We start from the raw sequence: 21,316 nt of genomic DNA on the forward strand, positions 1-21,316 counted from the left end.
CCTTAGGAGGCACATGATACACATAGCGCTTTTGCAAGAGATCCACCTCATGCATGCAGAATGCACGAGACTACTGCGGCGCTGGCGGGGACAATTGTTTGCGCCATAGGGGCCCTGGTTTGGGTTTGACCAGGTACCCCATTTGTGGCGGAGAAATGGAAGGCAGGCGCTGGCGGTCGGTATGTGTTTGTGCGGGGGTGCTTAGACAGCTGCAAGTTAGTTATTGCTGGGGTCGGTATACGCGCCAAACATAGAACAGGCCTCTTCCCCTATGATGTATGTGGAGTTCTCTCCTGCTGAAGTGGCCTTCCATGGCTCGTGGGAGGAGACTTTAACTGCGTTTTAGACCCGGACCTTGACCGGTCCTTCCCACCACTGCCCACCGTGCCTTCGGTGACAGCGCACGCGCGCTGAGCGACTGGCTTCAGTGATGCCGGTTGGTGGACTCATAGCGCCAACGCAATGCTGAGGCAAGGGTCTATTTGTTTTATTCGCATCCACACCAACTACACGTGCGACCTGATAGAATACTTTGCTCACATAACCTATGTCCTACGGTACTGCAGACAGATTAGCTTGGACTAACTCACTCTGACCACAGTCCCCAGCTCCTGCAAATGGGGTAGGACACATCCACCTGCCGTCCCCACCTGGCGGCTACGTCCGTAGATGCTGGAGGATGCACCCTTCAGGTCAACTCTTGGCACAGCCATCGTTGGAATACTTTGATCAAAATGCAAGCACTACCTCATCTGGGCTTATGGAATGGGATGCGTTCAAAGCCTACATATGTGGTCACACAATGGAGCATGTGTAAGTCCATAACACGTGACTTGACCCGAGTCGAGAAAGATTTGTTGCAGCCCGAAAGAAACGCTATCCAAAACTCCCTAGATGCGTGCACCCTGGCTAACAAAAGGGCTGAGCATCTATCCTTGGTGGAGGGATTGCATTGTCTGAACTACGCAGCTCATTTGGCGCGCATGCACATAGCAGCTGACAAATCAGGCAGATTATTAGCCTGGCTGATCCGCCAGGAGCGCACTCCAATGGTGGAGCTGCAGTCGGAGACTGGCAACATGCTCTACACTCAGGAGGAAATACATGATTAACTGACACACTACTGTGTACAGCTCTACACCATTCAAGAACACAGGCGAGCCCCAAGACCCTTATGAAGTTCCTCTCCTCGCTTCCACTGCCCTGCCTCACAGAGGAGCAGCGGGAGGAGCTAGACGAACCATTAGCCTTAGCAGAAATACAGGACAGTGCACATGCATTGGCTACCGGCAAAACCCCGGGCCCCAATGGCCTCCCATCAGAGTTCTACAAAACATACTCCGCTCTCATTGCACCTCACCTGTTACGACTGTATGGAGAGGTGCTGTCGTCAGCATCACTGCCGGCATCCCAACATGAAGCATTGTTGATATCCCTTCCTAAGCCCAGTAAAAACCCAGCAGAGCAGGTATCAAATAGGTCCCTGGCGATGCTAAACACGGACTACAAAATCCTGGCCAAGGTGTTGGCGATGCGGCTATCACCTCTGGTGTTTTACCTGATTCACCCTGACCAGAGCTGCTTAGTGCCGGCACACAGCACTTCTCTGAACATCAGATGTATTTTCTGGGTCATGTAGTATTCCGTGCAGCGGTGGCCTGGAGCAGGATGTGTGGTGTTAGATTTGGAGAAGGCCATTGACACCCTGGGATGGCCCTTCCTATTTGCGGTACTGCGCCGGCTGGGTTTTGGCCCAGGCTTTCTAAGACTAATGAAACTGCTATACACTAATACACAGTTCAGGGTCAAGACAGGTGCAGCTATCTCGGGCCGATTGAGGTGGGCAGGGGGACTGGGCAGGGCTGCCCTTTCTCACCATTGCTCTTCTCCTTGGCGCTAGAACCCGCTGGGGGATGGTGGACATGTTGTGTCCCTCTATGCGAACGATCTTCTTCTGTATTTTAAAGACATCTCTAATATCCGAGGAAGTTGCAGGTATACTGCAACGTTTTGCCACACTGTCGGGATTACAGGTCAACTAGACAAAGTCCTGTCTCTTTCATTTTAACCCTGATTGGCCAGACCCCGGCCATGTTCTATTGGGGATCCTAATTCCCTGGCAATCCAGGACAATTCGATACCTGGGAGTTAATGTCTATCACACGATGGAGGATGTATATGAAGTAAATCTTAAATGGTAACATCCATCCGTGCCCAAATGACTTTCTGGCAAACGCTGCTGCTATCCGTGATGGGGCGTGTGCACTCCTGAAGATGGTTGTCCTCCCCCAGATGCTTTATTACTTTTCCAACTTGCCCCTGCAGATCCCGACTAGGTTCTTCAGGGAGCTGGAGTCCAGGGTTAGAGAGTTAATCTGGAATAAAAACCATCCTAGAGTGGCACTGACTAAAATGTACTTGCCACTGGAAAAGGGTGGCCTGACGGTACCAAACATGGAACAGTACTACTTGGCCTCCCAGTTGCAATTGACGACCGGGTGGCTTTCTGAACTCCAACTACTGATACGGCAACATTGACTCTATCTTGGACGTTAACAGCGATATCACACCTGTTCCACCCCAGCGCAAGCCCTGGGACACCAGACTCGTTCCTAGGAAAGGTGGCACACTGCAGTTACCGCAGGAGCTTGCGCATCACGAATGCAGTTACTCCATACGCACCTGTTTTGGCTCTCCTGGGCACACCATGTGCCACATGACTTTGACGAAGTTGGAGCCTTGGCACACCACAGGGCTAAATACATTGGAAGACCTATACACTGAGGGTGGGTTAACCCCATTTGCTACACTAGCAGAAGAAACGGGTCTGCCGACGGGGCAGTTCTTATTGTATAACTCCTTAGTGACATTTCTGTTCCAGTGCCAGGGAGACATTTCCGTTGAACCACCAACACATCTCCTGGTGCAGTATATGAACGTTATGGGGCAGGGTAAACATTTGGTACGATGGCTTTCGGAGGCGTTGCAAACACACACAACTCACACCTGCGCCGTGCTGCGAGATGCTTGAGAGGGCAACATGGCCAGACCCTGTACAGATAAGGAATGGGAAAGTGCCCTGAAAAGCCACATCAAGGTTCCGCACACTGCACGATTTCAATTGATCCAAATCTACATATTCTATAGGGCATACCTCACGCCGGAAAAAAATCATCAGTATTTTTATCGCGTGGACACAGCATGCCCCCGCTGCACCTTAGAGGCAGCAGGCCTGTTACACATGTTGTGGTCCAGCCCCTCATTATGTCCTTACTGGAGGGCGGTGTTGGAACAGCTCTCGATCTGCATGGTGCGCCGACGACGGCTGACTACGTGGGACGCATGTATCCTGGGCCTTTTCCCTAGAGCTAAATAACACAAGGCATCCATGAGGTTCTTGGACCTCAGCCTCCTGATGGCTAAGCGCCTCATCACCAAGAGATTGAAGTCTGCAGAACTCTCCCCCCCTTCTCCCCCGCCAGTAGCATGGAAACAATCACTTATGGTATGGGCGGAGGAAAAGGGGGTGTCGCTGCGCAGGGAAGACAGCTTGGGACTGCGTAAAATTCCTCTAGCCGGGATGCAATGCTGCTAGAGTTGCAGGATCAAGAAAGAGGGGCGGATGGGGTGCATGTGGATGCCATACTGATGGCAGAGAGTCAGGTTGGCTGAATGTGGTAACTTACTGTTGTGACTATCAGATGATGGGCCTGACTTTTACTCGTCCCACTGGAAGGGGAGGAATGCGTAGCAGAACAAACCAAGAGGAGACCTGGGACAGCATGTTGAGGCGTGGCGACCTGATGGATAGGAACTGACAGAGGGTGGGGTTGGGGGACATCTGGGGATTGGATTCCAGACACAGTTATTATTGTGTTGTTACATAGTTGTATCAACGAAACATGCTAAATCTTATTTGCTTTAATGTATGATATACAATAACCACCTGTTGGGTAAATGTGTAAGATACATTATGCCTTCCAAGCTAAACAAACTCCGCAGGCTGAATACGGGGGCTATTATACAGTCCTAACAGGTCTTCTCCTTGATGTCACTTGTACACGTTATCCGCACACTGACACAAATTTCCCTGTCATCCAACATGGTTGACGTGTGTACTATGCTATGTACTTTGCAATACTGAGTCCTTCCATTATGATTGTTGAATATGTTTTGAATATATATCTCTCTGTATTAAAAAATGAATTAAAAGATTCAAGCAAAAAAATTACTGCAACTATTGTCATATTTCACACAATTTGAAGAAGAAAAAAAACAAGAACAGTCACAATTCTACTATGATGTTGCTGGAAGCCTGAGGCATCTGAGGTCAAGAAGATGGAGATTAGACAAAAAATATTGAGACCAGGTCCTGCAACTTTAAATCCATCTTAAAAAGGCATAGGAAAACTAAAAACAAAAGGATTGAACTAAGAGTGCATTATGCTGAACATATTGATGATGGTGGTCCCATAGTCCTAGGACAACCACACAGTGAGTTATGGGCAAAAATGTTTTGTAAAGGAATGCCCAGCAATGCATTATGGGGCAAGTTTCCATGTGCAGCAAATATTGTAGTATCTTGATTGTAATGCTCAGAACAGTCCCTAAAGGACACCATAATCAAAATAGCATTTGCAATAAACATGTTCATGTAACCATATAGTCAGCTCCTAGAGGATATAACAACATGAAAAGAGGATGGCATAAAGTAATTCAGTGTAACATTTTATGTAACCCCTAGAGGGTGTAGTGCCTTACACATTTCAGGCCTAGCAGGCCTAATGCAGTACTGTTACAAACAAGGTCCTTAAAACACAAACTATTCTCAACTGTAAAACAAAGGTTCCAGCCATGAAAAAGCTTAAAAAGACATTGAATGGTGGCAGAGGGTATTAATTGGTCCTCCCTAACCTAGGGTGGAGAATCAGAAATGACCTAGACAGAAAGAGTGTGTTGTGCTGAACTGTATGGTGGTAGTCCCATTGTCGTATGACCACCACAGGCTGAGTGATGGGCAAAAATGTTTTTAAAAAGAAATGCCCTGCATAACATTAGGTGGTGAGTTTCCCCGAGTGCAGTGAATTTAGTAGTATCGGCTCTCCCACTGTGCCGGGAGAGCCGTGTTGAGCATTTGTGTTTTTTTTTCCTGTGTTAAATTCTCCAGTTTGAGTATTTTTCAACTGCTACACTTGTTAAGTGGTACTCATGTAAAAAGTGCTCCTCAGATTGAGGTTGCGCTATATGAAACTTCACGTAGTAATGTAAGGTGCTCCGCCAATCGAATTTGCACCATATGAAACGCCACTATTTCATGTAAAGCGCTCATCCGTTCAAGTTTGTACTATCTGAACCTTTTAAAAAAAAAAAAAAAAAAACATTAATTAAAAAGACTCACCTTCCATCTTGCAGCCTTTGTGCACAGACACCACAAAGAAACAGCGGCATGCTCAAAACAAAGAAGAGGAAGAAGCAACATACGGCATGAGGCGGAAGAAAAAGGTAGTGCATCACACTAAGGTATAAGGCCGATCGTGCAATGATCTATGTAACAGGGTCAGTCTCAAAGGTGGTAACAAAGCAGCCTCAAGGCGGGACAAAAGTAAAGCATTTACTTACAAAATCAAGGGAATTTAGAAAGGCAGGCCAAGGAACTAATGAAAGTAAGGGATGTGTTGCAAGCCTTTTCTCTCTAGGGAAGTACCTAAAATGGAATTTGTATTCTTGTTTCACTGAGTTGCCCATTTTCTCCTTCCAGTCTGAAGCATTCCCCCTTTTAGAGGCAATGGTTTGGGAAAGAATGGTCTGTGGTAATACTGCTGTAGCGGGTCTGTAATCCCGAATTGAGCTGCTAGGCTAAATGTCACAATCCAAAAAGATGGAAAACAAGTATTTGGGAGACAGAATTTTTTTCCAGTTTTTATTGAGTGAAAATGTCAAACCTTGCATCAGTCATGCAAAAAAATCAAATAAATAAAACACATATATTAAATTTCTAACCGCTCTAAATTCAAGTGGAAAATTATTCTGTTCTCAGTAATGCAGGTGCCCAATTCAAGTATGTGGCCCACGCCTTTAATTTCCCTGTTTACATGCCTGGATTCCTTTTAACTCTATGAATACCCATAAATGTACACACAAACACACATCATGTGCGCACAGCTATGGGCGTTCAGATAGGGTGGTTTAGTCAAACCTGGTTTCCACAGAAAAAAGAGACATTCCATCTGACAGTGAGCCCACGGGGGATGGCTTTTAATCCTTCTGTGCAATATTCCCAGGAGAGGGAGTGCTTCCATCTTCATTTTGTTTGCTACATTTCATGGTCTCCTGCCTCGTTGGGACTTCTGCTACCCCAATAATAAGACAGTCCGTTTGATTGTAGGGTAGGACAGGGACAGGGTTAGAGGACTTCCACCTTAACTCTTCTCTGGTGCTCTTTTTTTTTTTTTTTAAACTGAGCATAACGGGGAATGATCACAGGTCTCAGGCCCTTTTCTCATGCTTAGAACAATTTATGCTGTAGGAGAAAGAAATTTGCTGGTGGGGTCTTAGCAGCTAAATTAGATGATGGGGGTATACTCTCATGAATGGGCTAGCAGTATTGGGAAAGAGTAAATGGGGCCTGCAGTGGAGTACGGTGGGAAAGGACAAAGGTAGAGATAAGTAAAGATTTAAAAAATGGAATAGGATTTGGCACTGCTTGCCTTTCGTTTGAGAAGTGGGCACATTACCCTGGCGAGATGAGACAACGGCCATATATTAATATCCCTGGAGAACAAAAGGGGTATATTAGAAAAGTTCTTCCAAGGTCCAGGGCTATCAAGCAGTGATACACAGGAAAGTGAGAGAGGTCAAGATAATTTGATCTTGTGATCCTGAGGTCACCCAGATAGAATGTTGGTCTTTGTCAGGTAGTGATCTGCTGGAGACTTGGACTGGTGAAAGATTAAGTTGGTAGGAAAACCTTCTGCAAGGAAGTGACTGAGTGAATTTGGGAGAATAGAGTGAAGTAATGTGGCTGGGATAGAGTGTAGTGATGAGGTTGTCATTCAGAGATTAGCAGAACGGGGTGCAGAAGCTATGAACAGCATCAGCGCCAACAAAAGACTGAAGGTTGGGCATCAACCATCTAAGTCGTTCCCTTCATACTGTGAGAATTTAAGGAAAAATGGGTGACTTTGGAGTGTGATCCCACATATCTTCGAGGTCATGTGCAGACTTGGGTGGCCTAAGCAGTCCCACATTCCTGCCACACATTACTGTCCAAGGCCAGACACACATCATCATGCGCTGTCTGCACCAGCAGACTCCATCCAAAGCCATTTAGGCCTTGCCAGGACTCACAAATCAATGCCTCCACATAACTAGGTTCTGCCAGCAGTCACACACCGGTGTGCCTAGGGCCCCTCAACTTTTGAACATAAGTCCTTTGTGCCTTCACCAGTTTTCCCATCACGACCGAAGTCCTCCAGTCTGTCGGTGCTCGGCATTCCCAGTCCACTGTTCTAACGCCAAAGTGAACCATTCAACCACACAAGCATAGATTTAGCTAGCACCCACTTCGCTGCTCCGAAAATATACAGAGGACCCCAGCCTTCCAGATGACTGCAGTGGGAGCAGGCCTTTAAAGTGATGGGTGAGGTGAGAGGCAGTCAGCCGTCAGTGAAAATATGAAGCAAAACGGAACTAAGAAAAACGCACACAACTGATTGAGACCCCAAAATTAAATTAACTACAAACTTCTACAAATAATCTGACAAGGTAATCATTAGTGACTGCTTATTCATGTCCGAACATTTATGTTTTTTTCTACAAAATTCAAGTTGAAAGTAGGAGTCAGACTGCCCCCGTCAGTGCTAAAATGTGAGGGCAGTCCGAAGACGAGGCTCCCCGAAAAATCAAAAACTAAAACCTAGAGTAGGATTAAAAAAAGAGCTTGCATTGCACACTTTACATACAACCCAACTCATCCTCACTTGGGCGGTCCTAGAGCGCCGATGTACGCTGTTTTACGCCCGAGAGAGCCCCGGGGCCACGCAGCAGGAGGCTCTGTAAACCAGACTTTTGTTCTATATAAACTTTTACAGAAAAAAATACTGTACAGCTTTTTAACCTTTTTAACATTATTTAAACACATTTCAAACTATTTACGAGCCGTTGTGGAGTGAGAGTTAGTGTTTTTTTTCAGGGGGAGACGCAGAGCACAGACACTGCACATTCAAATCTTATGGTTATTAAAATTAATTCTGTTTTGAACAAATTAATAAATAGAAAATAAATAATCTGCGAAGCGACCAAATCCAGTGTCTGTGCTCCAAAGCTCTCTGAACATTCCCCAGGGAACCGTACACCTCATATTGCATTTTAGCCAAATCTCAACTGAGCAAGTTTGTTTTTTATCCCAACCAAGCAATTTTTTTTATTTTTTTTTAATCTCTACCGCGCAGGTGTTTTTTTGTTTATCCTATGTGAACAGGTGTTCTTCGCTGGTTCATGTTGTAAGGTGTGTGTGCGTGTATGTGACATTGTCACATTTTTGTGTAGTAGCCATCTGCCAGTGTTTAAGGTGTGTCTGCCTTCCTGACTGGAATATGTTCACTGTGCAATGGTTTCTGTGCAGGGCACCATTATAACACGCTGTTCCTTATTCAATCCTGGCCAGTATGTAGATCTGACATTAGTGCCAGGCACAGGTGCATCAGTAAGGGTGCAAGCTGCTGTAAATCACCTACACGGATTACCTTGTGCTGAACAACAGCTGAAGAACCCCCAAACCTACTTGTGGGTTGGTGATCAGTGAACCTCGATAGTGGACCTCACATGGCACTCGAATGGGCTGACGTTGGGTGGGAATGCTCCAGGTGTTCCCCTTTAAGTTGCGCATGTCCCTTCCTCAGTTTGGGCAAGATGTTGTAGGTCATACTAAAAAAGGCTGATCAGGAGAAAACATTCCTTCATGTTAAGCACTAGCTGGAGTGGCATGACAAAGTGAGTAATTTTGAGGTTAAACTGGTAGGTTTCCTCGTTTCTAGTGCTCTAGGAGTGACTGGTTGCACTCCCTCGTGTTGGGTGCTATATCCAGTGATCTAGTGGGATTCCCACATGTTAAGAGCTCTTTCTCATGTTGGGTGCTGTGTGCTCATCTGTGCCCCCTTTCTTAATGAGTGTCAGCAGAGTTACCCCGTCACCATGTCCTCAACTTTGAGAGGTGTGGCACGAGTGTATCCTCATGGTAAGTGCTAAGTGTTGGAGTAAAACTGGCTAAAGGGCCTTTACCCTCTGGCTCAGCAGGTTGTGGAACCTCACATCAGTGGTGAGTGCTGACCTGTTGATATCTACAAATGCCCTGAGATGGATCGGATCCCTCCCGTTCCACTTCCTGAATCGTGGAGTATGGAGGTCTTGGAAGGAAAGAGTCCTCACCCCACCTCTGCACATGGCCTCTGACTCCAGAGCACCAATAGTAGCTGCTATGGCTCACAGCAGGACTGAGCAGCGGGCCCTGGGTATGTCCCCCTTCTTCATCCTCAGGGACAGACCATGCCCTCTGACCTGAGAACATCCCTATGCAGACTCCAGACAGATCAATACAAAAATAAATAAATAACGGAGGATCAGAGAGAGAGGAAAGCTTTCTACAGTGATCTATATCTATAGATACTTAATAGATACATAAAAAATAATCTCAAGCTCCAAAAAACAGAGCCTTGTGAGGAGGGGTCTGGAAGAACAGGTGAGCGGGGAGATGAGGTGAGGGGGCTGCCTGTCTCTAAGACGTGACAATACATACTCTTCTCTCTCTCTACTCCCTTTATTTAATGCTTGAGGGTAACATACTACTTTATGGACGCTTTCCTGTTCCCATGGGGCAATCAGTGTTACCACAACTTCTAAAATCCATCACCCCCTCTGTTGAATCTGGGCTTTTTAAGCCTCAGTCATTGAAAAAACCTCCAAAGCGAAAAAAGCCCCTCCCAAACCCAGAAATAAGTTTAAAAAAGTGAAGAATCAAGCATGCTCTCAAACACACCCACACACAATCGCTTACGCACACACAACTGGAGAAGCTGAGCTAGCAACCAATAGGCTAATGCTGCAGTCTGTGGACGAGAGCTTCAGAGCGTTCTCTGGTTTGTCTGCATAATAAAAGGTAAATCCCAGTCTGTAAACAGCTCTCGTCCGCAGTCTATTTAGCAAATTTTTCGCTCGGTTTTCTTCTCTTTTCGTACCCCAACCTCTGCTCACACAGGAACGTCTCTGGATTGTGTACGTGCCATAGACAGGGAGCGTCCACTTCTTAATTAAAAAAAAATCTTGTGTTTGAAGTTATGGAGTGGCGGCGAGGTGAAGGGGATTCCTTGGACTATTGGAAGGACTCAGGGCCCTGGTAGCACTCTCCAGGCCTCCCTGCATTGCCAAGCCTTCTGGCTCAGGGAGCGAGTCCTCAGAGTCAGTGTTGAGGTCTTCTTCCTCTTCGTCCTCATCATCGTCGTCATCTTCCTCTTCCAACTCCTCGTTCATGTCCTCCTCCTCTTCCTCCTGAGAAAGGTCATCATCCACATTTTGAGAAGCAGGTGCCACAGCATCCATGGTCTCCTCTCTGGAGGGTGCCACACTGGCAAGCTCCGGAGGCTTCTTGCTGAGGTCTAGTGAGTCATTGAGCCCCACCCCAGCTGCGTTCTGCAGGAAGAAGAGGGCGCTGCTGGTGTCGGTGCTCAGGTTCAATGAGCTGTCCAGATTGACATTCTGGTGGCCCTGAGTGTAGTCCATGTCTGTCTGTGACAAACCCTCAGGCCCTGGGGAGATGGCCGGGAGTTCACCTCGCTCCTGCTTCTCATGTTTGCGCTTGTGAGAGTCCATCTGGGACATTCCCACCACAGTGTGCTTGCAGCAGGGGTAGGTGCAGTGGAAGTGTGAGCACTTGAGCTTGTACTTGCAGTCGGCCACATCACAGTCCACACTGGAACTGAACTGGCAGAAGCCGGCAGCCATGATGATGTCCTGCTTGCCATGGTGCTTGCGATGTGCTGTCACCTTGGTGCTGTCTGTACAACGGAAACCACAACGCAGGCAGTGGAAATGTGTGCTGTTGCCAGAAAACTGGCACTCTGTGAAATTGCAGCGCAGTGATGACTTGAAGCGCTTGAAGTCATCCAGGACTAGGTTATCCACACGGTCATGGTGCTGGGCATGCTTGTACATGTGTGTTCGGCCGCAGAACTTGTAGCCACAGTTTTCACGAGTACAATGGTAGTGCGTAACTTTAAGAGAGAACTGACAGCCAGAATCCTTGCAATCCTCATACAGGTCGTAGCGCCGGAAACCTTCCAACATCATGCCTTCATCAAGCATTTTGCGGGAGGAGGCAGTCTTTCGGCGCTTCCCGAATGGTGACATGTCCTCGATGATCCAGAATCGCTTCTTTGCGCCCGAGGCAGTGGGCATGGTGATGGTGTTTCCTGTGAAGAGATTAAGTTCCAAACTGATTACATCATCAACAAAAGTTTGAAAACATATCACAATTTTAGTACTGCTTACAAGACAACTAAGTGTGTAATACGATCAAGATACATGCACAAGCACCCATCTTCAACTGCAAGCATCTGCTAATGTCAGCAAAACGAAGCCCTCAAGCTGCCATCCACCCTTCACCTACAAGGCAAAGAAATGAACAAAAAAGCCAAACAGGAGAGAGGATGGGTGAGAAAAATCATACACCCAAACCTCAACTGAAAATGCAGTCTGCCAAGGAGAGACGAGACAAGGTGCAAATGAGGATTATTGTGCAATGCTTTTACTGAAAAAGTGAAAGTACTGCAGAGGTATGCCCGTACACAGCTTTGAAAGTATGGTAGCTTTACATCGGAGAGGGCACCCTGCAAACATCATGTGCCAAATGCACTTCTCTGAGTATCTGAGATCATGTCCGATTTTCAGAGGATTAAGGACAGTATTCAGGCCTTTATTGTAAGTAATGACTCCTGTTAGTACAATAAACCACCGGGTGAGTCCTGGGGCCCTATATTGTCAGCGTGAAAATATTGATTGGGGTGTCATACTCATGTTTATCTTTGTCACATGATCATTTGGTAAGAAATTCTATAGTAATGTCATCAGTGTGAGAGCCGTTTTGAGTACTATACTCATATTACTCGATGGATCATACTTGTGTGAAATCATAATACATCATGTTTTCGGGGTGAAAACAATGTTGGGGAGACTGCTGTCTTTTGGGATAGTGTTGGAATCATGTGTCCCTAGTTTAACAACCCCATTTTCCTTCTACTTGTGCAACGCTCAACCAAGCAGAGGAAAGTAACCCAGTAATTTCCATTCCTGAAATAAAATTAGCTTGCTCCTCAACACGTTGACTTGACTTCCACCAGGCAGTTCCTTTTACCACTGTTGCCCAACTGGGATACATGCAGAGCAAGGGGGCAGACGGTTCACTCGCAGAGAGGGGAGGTGTCAGACTAGTATTACAATCACATGGTGAGTAAATCATACATACTTCTCTGGCCATGTATCCTCTCCCACTGCACCTATGGAAGGATTCCCGTGCACTGACAGGTGGCGATAGCGGTAGTGTCTACCAGAACCTTTGGCGGTTCTAAAACCATTCCCCAGAATTGCTTGGCCCTACTGTAGACTAAGTGCTCCCAGAGAGACAGTCTAGGAATATGGAGTGTCTGCCTTGCATATTAGATCCAGAGTAAGGTGTCCTAGAACAGCCAGGGACATTGTCTTGGCAGTGGATTCATAAGCAGGATTCTTTCAAGAGACTCCTGCAGAATACCTCTCAGTCTCCTATAGCGGCCTCTTTTCCTGTGTTGATCAGCTGACAGGTAAAAAAAAAAACTTGTATTCATGGACAGCAAGGGGCCTGTGCACTCCAGGTAGAACATGCCAACCTTCCTAATGCGTTTTATAAGCATAAGAAGAATTTGAAAAGAAGCCTTTGGTAAATAAATGGCTTGGTTGATGTGGAAATCCAAGACACCTTTAATAGGAATGTTGAGTGTGTTTCACAAACATCTTAATCCCTACAGAACAAAGTACGAGGTTCCACTGAGCACAGGGACTGCTCAGCTCACTTACTCGACAAGGTCCAGAAGAACACTTGGCTGCCACTATCCATATCTCTGTAAGGCATAGCTTTTAACTGCTTTTATGATAAAATAATATTTTGGCGCATTTACATTCCAGAGAGGCCTCAAAGTTGCGGGGTATAGATAGAGGAAGCCATTAAAGGGGTTTTCAACAGCTTCCTACTGAAGCCAGAAACCCACTTTATCTCTGTTCCTTAAGTGCTAATAACTGCCAGAAAGGTCTTGGAAGAAGTCCCACTCTACGTCATCACTGTGTGTTCTCAAACCCTGGCATGATTTTGTCCTTCAAACTGCAAAGCAGCTGAACCATCTGCAGATTATCACCACTCTGCCTCCACCGCTGGCACCTCTTTAACATTTTATCAATGTTCTTAAACTGCTTGTGGCCACCTTTTCTCTCTGTGATAAACATTTCTTACTACTTCGCCTTAACGTACTTCATACCTTGCTTTCTTTTGTCAGCTTCTTCTACTGTCTCTGATGTAGATGGCCACTTACTTTCTTCTTTTCCTACAATCTGTATCAGATAATCCTCCTTTCTTCTAAAAAATAGCCAACCTTATTGTGCCCCAAGCCCTCTTCTTGACTCACATAAACAATCTGCCCTATGCACCTTTATTGATTTACTTCTGTGTGCACTCTTTGAGCACATCTGCTCCTTTACTCAGCAGTTCAGTAAATTATAATTGCCCGGTTCTTAAAAAAAAGAAAAGTTACTTTGAACTTTCACTTTCTCTTCTCCCGTTCGTCTTCCAGCTACTTCATTAACTTGTTCACCTTGATTCCAGTTGCCCTCCCTTTGATATGACACCTGTCCCTCTCGTTAAACTAAAATGTATCTTCCATTTGTATTTAATCATCTTGCATCTACTTTTCACTCTAAACTCTTGTTCAACTTTATTCTTATTGATCAATGGATTGCTTTCAACATAGTGAGCCATTCAATGCTTTTCACTAATCTCGCCTCAGGAGGAATTTAAGGTTCTGCTCTCTCTTGATCCTATCAATTCTGAGCACTCACACAGTTTTGAGGCCATATCAATCTTGTCCTTTTCTTGCACTTCTCTTGATTTCCTAAGTGTTCCCCACCGTTTTATCTTAGTAGAACCTAGATTACACTTGCCGAAAATTCACGTGTCTCTTTTTTATCATTCTTTTCTGAACTAAATAATTCTTCAGATGTCTGCTCACTCTTTACAGTTTCACTCCAACCAAGCTGAGGATGTTTTTTTCCACCCTGCAATCTTCACGCCTATACAGGTTTATCTATTCCCTCTTGCTGTCCAACCTCTTTACCACTGTCTACTTCTGCCTGTTGACTGGCTGTCAACTCGGATGCCACGCCACCTTTGATCGTTTTAGCCCTAGAATGTCCACATGATCCATCGCCTTCTCACTTTTTAAGTCACATATTTATTTATTTATTTATCAAGTTTTATATAGCATGAACATTAACCGAAAGGGTTTCAGAGCACTTTACAAGTGTCAAGTACAGACAACAGGTAGATTATAGAGCTAACATATTTGTGAAAATTACAGTGTGCTATGCTTTTCTTATGCTTAAACTAAAGTGCCCTGACCACTCCGTCTCTCTTCACCCTTGTCTTACAGCATACTCCTATCCTGTCTGCAGATCAGTGTCACTGTTTTCATGCTTTTACCCTTCACAGTTCATTAGCAGCACCAACATCACCCCACACTGTAATTCCCTTAGTGGGCTCTCATTCGGTCACCATATTCTGTCACACTGTACTGTCTTTTCTTTTAAATAGCCTTGCACTGACCTCATCTTGCTTGGCTTCATATCCTTGGTCTAGCATCTGAGATCCACCTTTCAAATTCTAGAAGAGGATCCTTCCCATGCAGGTACTTCATCATCTTTCCACTTTCTCTTTGTGTGCCTCTATTCTAGAACCCACTCCATCCTCACCCCATACTATCTTCAAAGACAACCTTCTCTACTCTGACTTGCCCAATTATTTTGCCCTGTGTTGACGTTAGAATTGCAGTTCTTTTTAACTATATTTTTTTAATCATATGTGTCTTGAGCTTATGCCATTTTAGTGCATTGTTGAGGGAAAGGACATACTTTGGTGAAACAGCTCTATAAGCACCTGTAAAAATGAACATAAAATAACAATAAAATCAATAGGATGGGCTAGGTCTGCAATTTCTTTTCATGTTTAAGTTTATTGGTCGAGTTTAGAGTGCAAATCCTGCCTGGTGTGGTTGCCCGGTCCTCTTTAGGACCAAGCAAAGTTGCCCACAAAAGCAACAGGATGTTTAAAAACCAAAATGTATTTGCCCACTTCAGTGTCAAAATTATCCTTCAACCCACTTATCTCCTCTAAATACCTTTAAAGCAATTTTGAAATTAGAGAACCAGAAAGTCTGGCATTACGAGAGACTAAGTGGGTTATTACAACTTTGGAGGAGGTGTTAATCCGTCCCAAAAGTGACAGTAAAGTGACGGATATACCACCAGCCGTATTATGAGTTCCATAGGATATAATGGACTCGTAATACAGCTGGTGGTATATCCGTCACTTTACCGTCACTTTTGGGACGGATTAACACCTCCTCCAAAGTTGTAATAACCCCCATAGTGTTAAAATGGTGATGCCCTAGTCCAATGTCCACAGTTGAAGTTCAACTATCAGTCTGTGTATTTTAGAGAACTCCATGCCCCCTGTGTGTTCATACTTGACAGGGAACTGGTATATTCCATCAAATAGCAGATTTTCCTATCAGCAGTAGCAGAATGTAGCTTCCAGGGTGGGAGATAAACTGCCTTCCATTGTAGTATGATGTTCTGCAGGGATCGTTCCTCCCCAGACCATGGCTCATAAACTTTCACTTTGGCACTTTCTGTTTAATCCAGGGCATGAGGCACTCTTAGGGAAAGACAATACCGAGCTGAAAATATTCCTCTTATCAGTGAAATGTCAGGTTATATATGGTGCATCTTGAGATAAGATTATTATAGAGGGGCTGCTGAATTTACCAGGTTATGATGCAAGTATCAGTCTTGTATGTAAAGTCCCATCTTCAGAAGGGACACAATTGTCCTCATTAGATAAAAAAGCCTTTGCTTAGAGAGCCACCTACATTGTTTTTAGAAACAAATGGCTTGATGTGCTAAAATATTTTGGATGTACAAAGCCTGAGATTTGCAAAACCCCAAGGTTTGCAACCGCAAAATACATTTTAGCATTTATAAAACTACTTTCATGTTTTGGAAAATACTTTCTCAATTGAAAAAGGGGTTTTGACACTAATTCCTTTTAGTTCACAACCCACTGAACTAGTAAAAGTGTGTGATACTGAAAGCTTGGGTACAGGTGGCAGCAATGTCTAGTCTTGAATATAGCTTTTCATGACATCTGTTGGAGAGGCCTGGTTGGCTTTATGTTAGTGCGAGGTGACCTAGTTTAAGTGGTCTGAACAGTTTAAGAACAAGTTACTTATCTTTGGTAACACCTGATCTGGTAGGGATTCTATCTAAGGTAAGTAACTTGTTCATCAAACTTCTAGCAGCAGATGCCTTACCTTAGAATCTATACCATAGCAATACCTCCCCAGTGGTTGGTCTGCGAAACTGTTTCACACAAAAATGTCCTGCAGGACGGAATAGGCAAAATGCCTGCTATGACAGACCTGACTGTCCACTCAGTAGTGCTTAGTGAATGTGTGCAGAGTGGCCCATGTTTCTGCCTGGAAGATGACCAGAACTCAGTGTGCTAACGCAGTGGCCACAGCCTTTACTCTGGTGGAATGAACATGCAAACCCACTGGGGGTTGCTTCTTGGCCAGTGCATAGCAGATTTCAATGTAGAGCATGATCCATTGGGAGATGGTCTGTTTCTGCAAGGCCTTCCCTTTCTGGGACCCAACACACTGTATGAAGAGTTGGTCATCTATCCAAAACTGTTTTGTGCAGTCAAGGTGGAACAACAACACTCTTTTTGGGACCCCGCTGTTGGAGTCTCTCCTCTTCATTAGAGGGTGGAGGTGGAGCGTAAAAGGTAGAAAAAGGGACAGACTGGCCTACGTGGAACAGGGTGACTACCTTTGGCAAGAGGGATGCTCGAGTCTGAAGGACAAGTTTGTTGGGAAAAGCGATATGTAAGGAGGCTGAGATGACAGTGCCTGTAGCTCTGCGACACTCCGGGCAGATGTAATTGCCACGTGAAAGGCTGTCTTGATGGGGTGGAGCCTAGGAGGACAAGAATGAAGAAGCTCAAAGGGAGTGCACAATATAAAGATAAGAAATAAGTTTTAGTCTCACTGAGATATTACAAAGGGAGCTGTCGAAAACCTGGCTGCAGACCCTTAAGGAACCCAATTACAATAGAGGACTTGAAGGGAGACTGCTGATCTGGCAACCGCAGAAAAGCAGAGATGGCAGATAAATAACCCTTCAAAGTGCCCAATACAGAGCCCTGCTGGGCAAGGGTAAAGACAAACAAAAGAACCTTGGAAAAGGGAGCAGATAAGGGATCAAACCTTTTCTTAGCACACCATACCACAAATTTATTCCAGCATCTGGCATGTACTGCCTTGGTGGAGGGATGCTGAGCTGCCAAGATAGCATTGCAGAATTGGGATGGAAGTTCGGAATTTGTCAACTGTCAACACTCAATCTCCACGCATAAAGGCAAAGCCATGGACATTGTCAAGGTAGAAAACCCTCCCCTTCTGCTGTAACAGAAGATCCTCCCGAAGAGGCAGCCTGATCAGAGGGCTGACAGCCATGCTCAACAGCTTAGGATACCAAACTTTCCAAGCCCGGTCTGGAGCCACAAAGGATGACTTGGGCCCAGTCGTTTCTGATCTTGAGAACTCTGGGCAGGAGTGGTATTGGTGGAAAGGCGTATAGGAGGCCCGAGCGCCACTTGAGACTAAAATAGTCTTCAGGTGAGAGCTCCCTGGAAACTTCTAAGTGCAAAACTGCTGACATTTTGCGTTCTTGGCGGTGGTTAACAGATCTAACCAAGGCTCCTCTCCCCACTGCTGAAAGAGACATTGCACTACCTACGGATGGACACACCATTCGTAATCCGCTAAGCGTCTTCAGATAAAGTTCCTCTGTCCTGGCATTCAGAGAGCCTGCCAGGTGTTGAACAACTAGGGATATGCTCTGATGTTCCACCTATGTCCAGAGGTGCAAGGCCTCTTGACAAAGGGTCCCCAACCTCACCCTGTTTGTTGCAGTCCCACATGGCAGTGGTGTTGTCCATTAACACCTGCACTAGTCTTCATTTGATGGAGGCTAGATAGGCTTTTAATGCCAGACTCATCGCTCAGAGCTCCAGCAGCTTAATGTGGAGTCTGGATTCTGCCATGGATCAGAGGCCTCTGATCTCCACCTCTCCCAGGTGGCTGCCCCAGCCCAGGAGTGAGGCACCTGTCATCACTGTCAGATCTGTTTGGGGAAGGGAGAGGGGTCTGCTGCGGGGCTACTCACAATTTGTCAACCACCACTGCATATCTTTTGCACTGCTCTCTGAGATCTGGTCATTAAAGGGAGGGAGTAGCCCCTTCAGGCAATCTAGAGAAGCCAACAGTCAGATGTTATCGACCTCCAGGTGTGGAGGTGATGGCATAACCTGCTCCCACTTGGTGCCCATGATGGTCGAAGGGCAAACTAAAGAGGTTTGGAGACGGTGGCTACAAGAAAACTTGTAGGCTGGCTGCCTGACCCATAGGGTCTGTGGGTACTGCATCTTTGGTCACATACGGGCTTGGAAGCTTGCATGTGGTGGTGGCTGGGAGGGTACAGACGCGGCTGGAAACCCCTTCCGAGACCACATAGGGAGTAAAAGGCAGACTCGGGCAGGGGAGGTGCTATGAAAAGACCCAAGAACCTGGCCATAGGTCTGCTATCCTTGAAGTGCTCCAACGATGGGCCTGCCTTGTCTCGGAAGAGATGGAAGCGATCAAAGGGCATGTCCATGAGCGAAGCCTGGACATCGCCCGAAAAGCCAGATGTCCTCAGCCATTCATCGTGCCGTAAAGCCACAGAGAAGAAACCGCTCACCTTAGCTGGTTGTTCGTATCCAGCCTACATGGAATTGTCAACTTACCTGCGTCTCTCCCGTCAGCAATGGCTTGGAAGAGTATGACCCGGGCTTCATCCGGGACCACAGGTAACACCTGTGCAACCGAATCCTACAGGGAACGGAAGTTATGGCCCAAAAGTCACCACAGTATTCACTGACCGCAGTGTCAGGCTGGCAGAAGAAAAACATTTTCTTCCCCAAAATGTGCATCCTTTTGGATTCCCTATCCGATGGAGGAGGAAGGAATGCACCAGGATTTACTATGGAAGTGGCAGCTTGGACCACCAAGCTCTCCGGTGTGGGGTGCTGTGTGACGAAATTAGGGTTCCCTGGGGCGGGAGAGATGGCAGTGGGCAATTGTCCTATTTACAGAAGCCCCTGTGCAGGGCTTGGACCAGGCCAGAGTAGGAGGTTCATGAGGGCTTTGTTAAATGGGGGAAGCAGTTCAGAGGGAGTGACACCCGGTTAAAGCACCACCATCAAGACGTTTGTCTTGACAACCAGGGAGGTTAGCTGAAGGTCCAGGACTTGGTCGTCCTCCTCATCACCATAACAAATAAGGCTCCATCCTCCTTAGCCACGGTAGAAGGGGAGACCAAGCCAGTATCTTGGGAGGTGTCCAGTCCACTGGCATCCACCAAATCCTCACACCAGGTGTCCTCATTGGGCTCTAGGGACTGGCATTTATATGGGTCCAATGACCCCTCTCAGTCTTCTCAGAGTCCTAGCCCATAAGAATAGGTCTCAGGCTCCAACCTAGGTAAGATGGCTCCAGTCGGCATCGGAGTTGGCATCAGATGACACCCATCCGGCTCAGTGTTTGGAGTACAGATAAGAATGGGACAGGTACCAGTGCCCGGAAAGGCCGAGGTGGCTCGACCGGTGCCAGTCCGCCCATTTGTGGATCCGAGGGGCCTGACTGGAACTTCGGGCATGCCTGCTGGTGGAAGACCAATAGGTGCTCCTCCTGAACCACTGGGCCCGAAGGCGCTCCAATGGGGGTGGGCTGCCCAAATATGAGGTGTATGGCATCATAAATTCCGGGGAGGTGCGGAGACCACCCAGTTGCAGGCTTAACCCCGGAGGAAGGCCTCGAGTGTCAACGATCCCTTGTCTCATCAGATGACTTCGAGAGATAAGGCGAGGGCGAAGCCCTTTTCAACTTCTTGCTCTGCTTTTACTTGTGGTATTTACCTGAATGAGATGTCTTTGATGAAGATCGATGGGTCCATGTCTGATTCTGGGACCCTCCTTTCGACCAAGATTGAGAAAATTGCGGTGTAGCATATCAAGCTGCAAGGAGCTTGAGGGATTGCGCCCTCAAGGCCTTGGGGTGTATGGCGCAAGAAACAATGCAGGTCTTTGTTTCGTGCTTGTGTTGGAGGCAGCAGAGACAGATGAGGTGCGGGTCTGACATTGGTCGGTTACAGGCTCCGCACAGCTTTAATTCAGCCTTTCCAATGGACATCCCTGGCACCACAGGAGACAAATCTAAAAAAAAAAAAGTTGGCAAAAAGTAAAAAAAAAAAAAAAAAAAGACAATCAAAAGACGACTGAGGGTAGCTCTCTCTGAATCTGTGCTAACTGGTGTGGAAAGAAGAGAACTGACATCAGCACGCTGGTATGGTGCCTATATAAGGCCTGCACACGTCAATTCTGTCATTGACGGCACACAGCGGTACTGCATACAAAACATTTCCAGGTCCAGTCTGTCGCCTTGCGATAATTGTAAGGTAAGGAATCTGTAGCTAGAGGTCTTTATCAGATGCAATGCTTCATTTGACACCATACAGTCACCTCAGCTATGACCTTATTGTAAGACCTTGACGGCATTTCTGGGATAATTCCCAGGTTTAGGCTGAATCCCAGGGGATCACCACATTCATGGTTAGCTCACAGACACAACAAGCCCTTCACCAAACAGTCTGTGCAGAAACACCAAATCACACAGACTTTGAAAACTCTTGCAAAATGTGAGCTTTTGCAGCTGGGGTAAACAGTTTTTTATAGTTCTATACATAAGGGAATTGGCACTATAGCAAGTATTCAAATGAGGTGACCATATATAAAGCACTAAATTCAGACTGGCAAGAGATATCTTCTGGGGTTTAAGTGGTAGGATAGTGAATTATCTGTGGCATA

General features: G+C 46.2%; 1 protein-coding gene across 8 annotated transcripts in view; it reads right to left on the reverse strand.

Annotated features, from left to right (window-relative positions):
* Positions 1 to 5,892: 5,892 nt before the first annotated feature.
* Positions 5,893 to 21,316, reverse strand: part of CASZ1 (castor zinc finger 1) — a 204,191-nt gene continuing 188,767 nt past the window's right edge. For all 8 annotated transcript variants that reach the window (XM_069241212.1, XM_069241215.1, XM_069241210.1 and 5 more), the window contains one exon: positions 5,893 to 11,462. In XM_069241212.1, coding sequence (XP_069097313.1) covers positions 10,330 to 11,462 — 1,133 coding nt within the window. In that variant the 3' untranslated portion in view covers positions 5,893 to 10,329. The remainder of the gene's footprint in view (positions 11,463 to 21,316) is intronic.

This window comes from Pleurodeles waltl, chromosome 6, assembly GCF_031143425.1.
Source record: "Pleurodeles waltl isolate 20211129_DDA chromosome 6, aPleWal1.hap1.20221129, whole genome shotgun sequence".
In the NCBI taxonomy this organism is placed as follows: Eukaryota; Metazoa; Chordata; class Amphibia; order Caudata; family Salamandridae; genus Pleurodeles; species Pleurodeles waltl.